Genomic DNA, 12,163 nt, shown 5'->3' with positions numbered 1-12,163 from the left:
CTGTTGACCTGAATAACACCAAACTTGTATATTAGCATGACATGACCATGATGTTAATGAGGTTTTGGCCCCATTAACAAAGTGCACTGGGCAGACTATTCAAATTGATATCAGATGCATTCCGTTCTAATGGGCCATAGCTTAGTGCTGAAACGGTCCAGAAACTGTTGATGGGGGGGTTGTCCAGGCTTCACACCTGGAAGGGCCCACAAGGATATAAATCAATCCCAGTCATACTGTCACACACACTGCTTCAGTCATACTGTCATAAACACTGCTTCAGCCATGGAGACAAGCTCATGTTACCAGGAGAGAAGCTCTGCTTCACCAGGCAGCCTATCCATCACCAACAAACCAAAGGTAAGTGGAATTATGACTGTTGTTGCAAATGTAATCTAGCTTTCTGTAAGTACTATCTTTACATATACAGTAATTTACCAAAGCCACAGTATCTGCTAACAACAGTTCCCCTTTGTCCAAATAACATACTGTACATGATGATAATATAGCTCTGACCATCCACATTGCTAAAAGGAAGAAAATGTTGAGTTGTCAAGGTCATGAAGTAGGCTAGCTACACTAATCTAATGTTGACACGTTTTAAACCACCATATTGTGTTATAATTATATGTTTCTGAGTTGTGCTGGAGAGAACACGCCACTATTGAACATTTCTATGTGTAGTCTATTCTAGGCTAATCATCAAACACAACATTATAAGTGAGCATTGAACTGGGTAACTCTGTATATTGCACGTGCCGTGTAAATACTTACTTACTTATAGTTACTTACTTATAGTTACAGAGTAAGGCTTTGTAGTAACGGTGTGTAGGTGCTGGGAATATAGAGTTAATACGAGTGTAAAACAGTGATAATTAAAAAAAGATCTTCAACCTTACATTATTATTTAAATCCTTGTCAATTCAATTATTACAGGTTACAGAATGAAAAGTTATTAGCGTTGTTATGTTTCATGATAAATGGAATGATGTCTATTTACAGGTTTGCTATTTTTTTATATTAAGTATTGAGAGTTTGATGGATTGATTGAAGACTTAGAGGTTAGAGGCAAATTTGCATAGGAAGGTACATGCCAGTACAGTTCTCTGGTACAAGGTCAACTAAAAGGATAAACACAGCAAGAAATCTTTAGGGCTTGTTTCAATTGGGGTATTTTTTAATACATATGACATTGAATGACAGAAAATTAAACACAGTACACTGCATAAGTACATTTTTACAGTATTTACAGTAGAAAGGCCAGGGGGAGGTAAGGATAGGCTTTGTCTTTTATTAACAGTTTCGGCTCTTCAGGGTGGTTTTAAAGGAGGGTAGGGATTTACACTCCTTTTAGGCCTTCGGTAGGGCGTTCCACATTTTTGCTCAGTTCATAACAGATTATACTATTGTATTTTCTTTTAATATGGATACAACCTCACAACTCACATTTTCTCTTCGTGAATCAGGCTACCGTGGTCAGAATGCTGTACCCACCAACCAGGGCGACCCAGAGCCGCAGAGAAAGAAACCTGTCCGCGTTGTTGACCAGGAGAAAAGACGAGGTGGCCCAACTGACCGAAAGGATCCTGGCCTTGAACGACCAGATCGAGGCACAGACGGCGGTCGTGACAGAGGAGAAGAACCGACTGGAGCGCATGGAGTCGGGGGAGAGACGGCTGGAGCAGATGGACAGGTTGCTGGCAGAGCTGGAGAGGAAAGAGAGACAGCTGGACCAGTTGGACGTGATGCTGGACCACTTGGAGGAGAGAGAGAGACAGCTGGAGGAGCTGGAGCAGAGAGCCAGGCGGCTGAGGCAAAGGGAGAGACAGCGTGAACGGAGTGCAAGACAGGCGGTGGTGTGACGTCACCAAGCAAACTGGAACTATACCAGAGGAAAGACAAGCTTCCACAGAACCTAAGGGAATTAGTATTGTATTACTATTGTATTGTATTATTACAGTATTAACTGTAAATGGTAAATGGTGCATTTATATAGTGCTTTTATCCAAGGCACTTAACATAGATTATGCATTACATTCACCCATACATTCATACCGGTGGCAGAGGAAACCATGCAAGGCCCCAACCTACTCACCGGGAGCAACTTGCTCAAGGACTCTTCGACATTAACTCAGGGGGAGCCCGGATTCGAACCGGGAACCCTTCGGGAACCCTTCGTGCTCTAATAACAGTTTCTCTACCCCTGAGCCCTGTGTCATTGTCAAGTTTATGGGCATGTATCAGAAAGACAGAAAGAAGCCTGTTGGTTGGATTATTTTTAGCTAAACTCCTGGAAGGCAACATCTGGCTTCACTGAAGCCAGATAAATAGCACCACTCACTTCACACTAGGTGTTATTTTTTAAATTATTAAAATTATTATTTATTTTTTATTCATTGCATTTTTTTTTGCATTGAGAGGGGGTTGACGGACTGTTTCACTGTTTACCAAGCCATTCTTTTTTTTATTACCCTTTTTTATTGAGACAACATTGACTGGTCATTGCCCACTGTCATTTGTATCCATTGCATTTATTTTTAAATAAATATCTTGCAATTAAGTTGTGTCTTTCTTGGATTAATGTCAAATCTTCTCTGATTCACACAGACTTAAATTCCCTCTGCGATATGACACATTGAGGACGCTACTCATAAGAGGCATCTCTTGCATCTCTTACAGTTAGGCGTTTTGTCCCCCATTGATTGCAGTAAAAAAATCAAACCTCGGTTCGAAGTGAAGCGGTGAATCTTAGTATAGAATTGTCTGGAGAGCCGGTATGACAGCCGGTATAATAGGTTTTCTTTTTTTTTTTTTTATCCTGCTTGCTGGTCTCTTAGTTGTTTGTCAACTGCATCCCTCTATAATTATTTCAGTTTCTGTTATCTTTGTGGCCTACTACATTTTTCAACTTCTTTCAAAACAAAAGGAGAACCAAATGAGAGACAATCACACTAAATTATAATTATACAAGGTTAATATTGAAGTTGTCTTGAGTGTCAGCTAATTAGTTCCCAAGAATAGCTGTTTTGAGTATTGTTGTGTGCTTGTCCTTTCCCCAAATAAAAATCCCTTTCCGAAACAGATTTTTAAGCAGATACTCTTCTCCAGTGTGGAAAATGACAGGGTAAATACTAAATAGACATGTTCCTCTTAGGTCAACTGATTAAGAAAACATGTTTAATAAAGAAAATAAGTAGGCCTACTGTTATTAGGATCCAGGGAGGATTTATCCCAATCAATTTAAGGTGCTACAGCACGGTAACACAACATGTATTACACTTTGACCCATGTTGGGCATGTGATGAAATAAACATTGTTTTTTTAATACAGCCACTGATACAACCATTCCAACCATCTCGTGTTCTGATTTTATTGTCCTCGTTGTTTTGGAGAGTGAAACTTCACAAGCTACTATAGCTCGTATAGTCTGCATTGGACTGCAAACATGTTATCACAGGGAGACGTTTGGTCAGTTTTCATGAATAGCCTAAAGGGCCTATGGTGAATATTTTAGTTTGATAGAAATGTGTGGCAATGAGTGGCATACTTTACTTGGATAACTGAGGACAATGGGTAAATAAATACAGACTTTGGGAATGAGAAACTGTGCTTACAGAAAGTAATCTCAAATTAACACATTTTCTTTGATATTTGTTTGACTATGAAGTGGTTTCTTTGGACTTGCAGTGGTGTCAAGGGTTAAGTGTGGGGGGTGGGGGATCTGTTAACCAACAGTTGTCCAGTAGGCTGCAGTTTCTGTCTATTGTTGGTGGTCAGGTGTGTCCCACCCCCCACTCTGATTGGACCCTCAGACCCCCTCTGCGAGTATTTAGCAGGGCTCTGTTTTGTCTAGTGTCACTTGATTAAGTGGTGTTGTTGTTAAGAGGCTGAACTGAACTAATCTACTCTGAACTTGCAGAAGTAATAAGGTATGTACTTTGTTGATTTCACAATGCTTGTCTTAATTTGACTTTTGATTAATTGAAATGCTATGTGGGGGGTATACAAAAAATAAGGTTTCCATCTACTGCTAGCAGACGTTCACACCAAACTTTTCCTGATTCGATCTTTTTGCAATGGTTTTGAATAGGAACGAAATGTGGCAAAACACCTAATTCCATTCAAATCCATATCAACAAGATGGCCACATTGGCAGAGTCAATGTTATGTGTGGCCGTACCATTAGACTAATTGTGCTTGTACATTGCAAGAAACACACTCTCCAGATAACTTGAAGCAATTCAATAATGTACAATCATGATTTTCAGACAGTGTACACTATGCAACCCAAGTGCAACTTGTTTAAAACTTACAACTAACTGAATTGTAAACGTCTCACAGTATTAAGCCAGATTAATGGTAATTAATGATGATAATTAAACTAGTAATTAAACTTAACACTACATGTACCTCAACTCATAATGCTAACACTGTTGTTTCCTCTACTAGAACTCAACACAACACTGACCATGTCAACCTCAGGGGACATTCCAGAGGAGGAAGTAGCCGACACCTTGGATTCCTATTTGACTCGGCAGGAAGAGGAACTCACCTGTCCTGTGTGCCGTGACATCTTTAAACACCCTGTTATCCTGTCGTGCAGCCACACCTTCTGCAAATCCTGTATGCAGCAGTGGTGGACAGGAAAACCAACAGAGGACAAGGACTGTCCTGTTTGCAAAACAAACACCTCCCAAGATCGACCTCCTATCAACTTGGCGTTGAAGAACCTTTGTGAGAACTTCTTAGAGGAGAGAAGTCACAGGTGCATGTCTGAGGTTCTCTGCACACTGCACGACGAGAAACTCAGGCTGTTCTGTCTTGATGATGAACATCTGGCATGCCTTGTGTGCAGAGATTCTGAAATACACGCAGGACATAAGTTCAGGCCCATTTACGAATCTGCTAAACACCTCAAAGAGGACCTCCAGGAACCACTGAAGGCCTTACAGGAGAGACTAGAGGACTTTAAAGATATTAAAGCAGGATATCGTCAAACAGCAGAATACATTAAGCTGCAGACCCAACACACGGAGATGCAGATTAAGAGACAGTTCAAGAATATTCGGGAGTATCTACGTCGAGAAGAGAAGGCCAGAATCGCTGCGCTGTGGGACGAAGAGAAGCAGAAAAGTCAGATGTTGATGGAGAAGATCGAAGGTCTGCGCAGAGAGATGGCGTCTCTTTCCAGAATCATCAGAGACGTCGAGGCAGATGACGTCTCATTCCTGCAGAACTATAAAACCACAGTGGAGAGAGTCCAGCGCACACGGCCAGACCCACAGCCAGTTTCAAAGGTAGTGATGGACATGGCCAAACACCTGGGCAACCTGACCTTCAGAGCCTGGGTCAAGATGAAGGAGATTGTCTCCTACACCCCTGTGATCCTGGATCCCAACACAGTCTTCACTGGATTCATCCTGTCCGACGATCTGACCAGTGTGTTGTACAACGAAGACGCACGTGACGAGCTCTACACCAACCCAGAGAGGTTGGACTACCTGCACATCGTCCTGGGTTCAGAGGGACTCGACTCGGGGACTCACAGCTGGGACATTGAAGTTGGAAACAACAACTTCTGGGAACTGGGGGTGTTGGAAGAGTCGTTCCAGATTAAGGGCAACGGTGGGGATCGGGGTATGTTCTGGTGTTTAGGGTTTTGGAACGGTAGATACACAGCCAGCTCCAAGGCAGGGTCGGGGACGGCTCTCTCTGTGGAGCAGAAGCCCTGGAGGATCAGAGTCCAGCTGGACTGGAGCAGAGGAGAGCTGTCCTTCTCCGATCCTGATACCAACACACACCTGCACACCTTCACACACACCTTCACTGAGAAACTGTTCCCGTGCATTTCTACCATTCACCATCTCCCTCTGAGGGTGTTACCTGGCACGGTGAGTGTTACCCTGGAACACCACAGCTAGACGTTAAGACAATTTAGCAAGTTTTAGATAGGAGCAACTCTACACCAAACATATCCACAGTATTTATTTATGTTACTCATTTTGGGAGATGTGTGAGCAAGCAACAACAAGAAGTTGTTGCTGAGATGTTGAACACTGAATTGTAAATACAGAAGGCTGTTTTGACTTGTCTTTGCACACCGCATAGTGGGGTTTCATTTGAATTACTTTTATATAACCCGCTTTTATATATTTATATACATTTTTTTATACTGTTGAGTTAGTCCAGTATAGGCAGTTTGGTTATAATAATTTCAGAGGGTGGTATCATGGACCACAGCAACTACCCTCTACGGCTAGACTTTGTTTCATTGTATTTTTACTTTTGAATTGCAATAAACATTAAGATAAAAGGTGAATTGTGTCTGTGTGTTTTATTGGAGTACTGTGTGGTCATGGTCGATGTCAGTCAGCCACATGAAATTCCCTTTGGAAGGCATGGCTACAAACATTTGACTACACTTAAACTCAACTAAATAAAATCATACATTTTTCTTGTAAATGTCAACATGCCCAGCATTGCCCAAGAGTGGTTCTCAGCCATGTTGAGCTGTGCACCCCCATTTAAAAAAATTTGGTGACTGGGACATTTTACAATTTAGGAAACACTCTTAATCCATAGCGATTTACAGTATACGCAAGAACAGCACAAGGTAATTATCAAATTCATAGAAGTAGTCTTCTTAAAAACCTAGTTAAACCAATCAAGGATCTATTGAATGAAATCAAAAACACAAATAATCTTTATATCAAAGCTATACACTGAAAGGCTTCAATTCAAATGTATAAACTACTTAATACCGTGGAAATAACCACTTCAGGAGGTGAAGCCAGAGCTATGCTCTTTAATGGCGTGGTTGTTCAATAATAAGACTTCTGTTGTATATGGGACAATATTTATTTACTTAATAAAAATAAAAAAGCATCACAGCATTATGCAATTATAATTATCTACGAGCCTAAATTAGCTATAACTGACACACAGATACCACGGAGGACCGAGATAAAAAGTATTGATCAATAGTCCATATGTTCCAGCGTAGCGGACACACGAGTGTGAGGCGACGAGAGAAAAAGATATGGCACTCTTCTTCAGTCTGTCAGGCAGTGATATTCGTTTTCTTCATCCGTCTGGGTGGAAACCTCGTAACTTGTCAACAGTGCGACATTGGGAGACATATTTCCATTGTATATCGGCAGAGTGGACTTGTGGCCACGGGGAGGGGTCGAGCCGAATACTCCGACTCTCACCTCCGAAAGTCTGTTTAGTCTCCCATCTTCATCCCAACCCAAAACAGACTCAGCTTCTGTGGGAACTGTCCGTTTGTTTTCCTGAGCATTCGACTCTGCTTTGCTGCTGCACCTTTAGACAGACTCTGTTATCAACTGGAACCACAACAAATGTCCAGAAGCCCTCCAGGGCCTCTGCTCTGCTCTCTTCACCTTTGGCAAACTTTATACAGACACAATTATCAACTGGAACTGGTTGTTGACACAATGAATGTCTGAGTGTTCTCGGAGGGTCAGGCACAAATCAGCTACTTCATTTCTCCTTTTAATATTGCCACGTTGGAATATATATGGCCTACTGAAAACACATATAAAATAGACAGTAACAAAATAAATCACACATATCGTCCAACACACACTCACTATATGCATTAATTGTTTGCCTTCTATGGTCTAAGGTGGAGCCAGAAGAGGTGAATCCTCAGACTGTGGTGGGACCTAAAGAAGATTTTTGGTGTTTTCAAAATGATTCCAAACCTTTGTAAATGTTCTTCTAAAGTGTTACCTGGGAAGGCTTGTGTCACTCTGGAAAATAATTTTACACAACATTTCAAGCATATTCATTCACAGTTTTATTATTTTTACTGATTCCCAAACTGTGGGTCTCTGATCCATTTTTGTGGAGTCTTTTGCCTTTGTTTTTTGTTTCCTATTTTTTGTTTCATTATAGTTGAAAACAAATTTTATGAATAGAAAAAATAAACAACAAATAATCAAAGACATTCCCTAAATTAGAAAAACAAATGTTTAAGAAGTTGTGAAAATAGCATTTCTGCAAGCTCGTGGTGCTGCAAGTTTATAGATCTGCTATTTACACTAGGTCTCGGGCAAACGTCTAATTTCTCTTTTGGGTCTTGAGCTAAAAAATAGGGGAACCCCATGACTAAGGCCTAATGATAATGTAGGCCTACTACACATAGTTCAATCTGTTGGCTAGAGGAGTACTGTGATCAACAAGTCAGCATCTGATTAGTAAAAAGGCAGTGATTTGCTTTAGATTTGTTTGAATGGCAGGATGCCGTATGCACACGCATACTCTGAAGTGTGGCAGGTCTATTGTTTAATGTGTGAATTCCTTCACAAGTGGCCATTAATTATCACCTCAAGAAGGACAATAGCCACACATAACACAAGCCTTCACCTCAGACCAGGCTGGTCACATTCACTGCCCCCAGCCCCTCCTCCTGTGTATCAGATGCGTATCGTTGCATCTTCTGCACATATTTGCCTACATGTCTTTTTAAAGTGAACATTTGCAACTCAAATTTTGCCTCTGGATATGTTAGATGGGGGTCCATGGCCAAATACATATAATTTTGGGGGTCCTTGACATGAAAACGTTTGAGCACCGCACTGATATAGAGACATAGGTTTTTCAGAAACCTGTTAAGATTTAGGAGACTTTTATAGAAGGTGTAACACGGTACACCACTGGTGGAAGGGCAATAATAAATGCAGATACTCTTCTCCAGTGTGGAAAATGACAGGGTAAATACTAAATAGTCATGTTCCTCTTAGGTCAACTGATTAAGAAAACATGTTTAATAAAGAAATAAGTAGGCCTACTGTGATTAGGATCCAGGGAGGATTTATCCCAATCAATTTAAGGTGCTACAGCACGGTAACACAACATGTATTACACTTTGACCCATGTTGGGCATGTGGTGAAATAAACATTGTTTTTTAATACAGCCACTGATACAACCATTTCAACCATCTCGTGTTCTGGTTTTATTGTCCTCGTTGTTTTGGAGAGTGAAACTTCACAAGCTACTATAGCTTGTATAGTCTGCATTGGACTGCAAACATGTTATCACAGGGAGACATATTATAGTTTGGTCAGTTTTCATGAATAGTCTAAAGGCCCTATGGTGAATATTTTAGTTTGATAGAAATGTGTGGCAATGAGTGGCATACTTTACTTGGATAACTGAGGATAATGGGTAAATAAATACAGACTTTGGGAATGAGAAACTGTGCTTACAGAAAGTAATCTCAAATTAACACATTTTCTTTGATAATTATTTGACTATGGAGTGGTTTCTTTGGACTTGCAGTGGTGTCAAGGGTTAAGTGTGGGGGGTGGGGGATCTGTTAACCAACAGTTGTCCAGTAGACTGCAGTTTCTGTCTATTGTTGGTGGTCAGGTGTGTCCCACCCCCCACTCTGATTGGACCCTCAGACCCCCTCTGCGAGTATTTAGCAGGGCTCTGTTTTGTCTAGTGTCACTTGATTAAGTGGTGTTGTTGTTAAGAGGCTGAACTGAACTAATCTACTCTGAACTTGCAGAAGTAATAAGGTATGTACTTTGTTGATTTCACAATGCTTGTCTTAATTTGACTTTTGATTAATTGAAATGCTATGGTTTTTTTGTATACAATTTCCTGATTCGATCTTTTTGCAATGGTTTTGAATGGGAACGAAATGTGGCAAAACACCTAATTGCCATTCAAATCCATAGCAACAAGATGGCCACATTGGCAGAGTCAATGTTACGTGTGACCGTACCATTAGACTAATTGTGCTTGTACATTGCAAGAAACACAATCTCCAGATAACTTGAAGCAATTCAATAATGTACAATCATGATTTTCAGACAGTGTACACTATGCAACCCAAGTGCAACTTGTTTAAAACTTACAACTAACTGAATTGTAAACGTCTCACAGTATTAAGCCAGATTAATGGTAATTAATGATGATAATTAAACTAGTATTAACACTACATGTACCTCAACTCATAATGCTAACACTGTTGTTTCCTCTACTAGAACTCAACACAACACTGACCATGTCAACCTCAGGGGACATTCCAGAGGAGGAAGTAGCCGACACCTTGGATTCCTATTTGACTCGGCAGGAAGAGGAACTCACCTGTCCTGTGTGCCGTGACATCTTTAAACACCCTGTTATCCTGTCGTGCAGCCACACCTTCTGCAAATCCTGTATGCAGCAGTGGTGGACAGGAAAACCAACAGAGGACAAGGACTGTCCTGTTTGCAAAACAAACACCTCCCAAGATCGACCTCCTATCAACTTGGCGTTGAAGAACCTTTGTGAGAACTTCTTAGAGGAGAGAAGTCACAGGTGCATGTCTGAGGTTCTCTGCACTCTGCACGACGAGAAACTCAGGCTGTTCTGTCTTGATGATGAACATCTGGCATGCCTTGTGTGCAGAGATTCTGAAATACACGCAGGACATAAGTTCAGGCCCATTTACGAATCTGCTAAACACCTCAAAGAGGACCTCCAGGAACCACTGAAGGCCTTACAGGAGAGACTAGAGGACTTTAAAGATATTAAAGCAGGATATCGTCAAACAGCAGAATACATTAAGCTGCAGGCCCAACACACGGAGATGCAGATTAAGAGACAGTTCAAGAATATTCGGGAGTATCTACGTCGAGAAGAGAAGGCCAGAATCGCTGCGCTGTGGGACGAAGAGAAGCAGAAAAGTCAGATGTTGATGGAGAAGATCGAAGGTCTGCGCAAAGAGATGGCGTCTCTTTCCAGAATCATCAGAGACGTCGAGGCAGATGACGTCTCATTCCTGCAGAACTATAAAACCACAGTGGAGAGAGTCCAGCGCACACGGCCAGACCCACAGCCAGTTTCAAAGGTAGTGATGGACGTGGCCAAACACCTGGGCAACCTGACCTTCAGAGCCTGGGTCAAGATGAAGGAGATTGTCTCCTACACCCCTGTGATCCTGGATCCCAACACAGTCTTCACTGGATTCATCCTGTCCGACGATCTGACCAGTGTGTTGTACAACGAAGACGCACGTGACGAGCTCTACACCAACCCAGAGAGGTTGGACTACCTGCACATCGTCCTGGGTTCAGAGGGACTCGACTCGGGGACTCACAGCTGGGACATTGAAGTTGGAAACAACAACTTCTGGGAACTGGGGGTGTTGGAAGAGTCGTTCCAGATTAAGGGCAACGGTGGGGATCGGGGTATGTTCTGGTGTTTAGGGTTTTGGAACGGTAGATACACAGCCAGCTCCAAGGCAGGGTCGGGGACGGCTCTCTCTGTGGAGCAGAAGCCCTGGAGGATCAGAGTCCAGCTGGACTGGAGCAGAGGAGAGCTGTCCTTCTCCGATCCTGATACCAACACACACCTGCACACCTTCACACACACCTTCACTGAGAAACTGTTCCCGTGCATTTCTACCATTCACCATCTCCCTCTGAGGGTGTTACCTGGCACGGTGAGCGTCACCCTGGAACACCACAGCTAGACGTTAAGACAATTTAGCAAGTTTTAGATAGGAGCAACTCTACACCAAACATATCCACAGTATTTATTTATGTTACTCATTTTGGGAGATGTGTGATGTGCAGCTGAGATGTTGAACACTGAATTGTAAATATAGCAGGCTGTTTTGACTTGTCTTTGCACACATCACTGTGGGTTTTCATTAGAATTACTTTTATACAACCCTCTTTTATATATTTATATACATTTTTTCCACAATTGTTTTATATTGTTATTTTGTATTCCAGTATAGGTAGTTTGGTTATAATAATTTCAGGGAGTGGTATGGACCACAGCAACTACCCTCTACTGCTAGACTTTCTGTTTCATTGTATTTTTACTTTTGAATTGCAATAAACATTCAGATAAAAGGTGAATTATGTCTGTGTGTTTTGTTGGAGTACTGTGTGGTCATGGTCGATGTCAGACAGTCAGCCACATGAAATTCCCTTTGGAAGGCATGGCTACAAACATTTGTCCACACTTAAACTCAACTAAATAGAAATCATACATTTTACATGTACTGTAAATGTCCCTATGCCCAGCATTGCCCAAGAGTGGTTCTCAGCCATGTTGAGCTGTGCACCCCCATTTAAAAATATTTGGTGACTGGGACATTTAGCAAAAACTCTTAATCCATTTACAGTATAAGCA

General features: G+C 41.6%; 2 protein-coding genes across 2 annotated transcripts; both read left to right on the top strand.

Annotated features, from left to right (window-relative positions):
* Window positions 1-285: 285 nt before the first annotated feature.
* Window positions 286-5,921, top strand: LOC308286863 (E3 ubiquitin-protein ligase TRIM39-like; the record flags this gene model as incomplete). Its single annotated transcript, XM_080727986.1, has 3 exons — window positions 286-360; window positions 1,467-1,830; window positions 4,450-5,921. 3 exons carry the CDS (start codon window positions 286-288, stop codon window positions 5,919-5,921), a joined length of 1,911 nt encoding a protein of 636 aa, XP_080584112.1.
* A 4,119-nt stretch (window positions 5,922-10,040) lies between these two features.
* On the top strand, window positions 10,041-11,492 carry LOC308286862 (zinc-binding protein A33-like; the record flags this gene model as incomplete). Its single annotated transcript, XM_080727985.1, has 1 exon — window positions 10,041-11,492. The coding sequence occupies one exon, from the start codon at window positions 10,041-10,043 to the stop codon at window positions 11,490-11,492; it is 1,452 nt and encodes a 483-aa protein (XP_080584111.1).
* Window positions 11,493-12,163: the final 671 nt, after the last annotated feature.

This window comes from Nannobrachium achirus (assembly GCF_963921795.1).
Source record: "Nannobrachium achirus genome assembly, chromosome: 6".
NCBI classification, from domain to species: Eukaryota; Metazoa; Chordata; class Actinopteri; order Myctophiformes; family Myctophidae; genus Nannobrachium; species Nannobrachium achirus.
The sequence above is the reverse complement of the archived record's forward strand: the minus strand, read 5'-3'. Positions and strand labels throughout refer to the sequence as shown.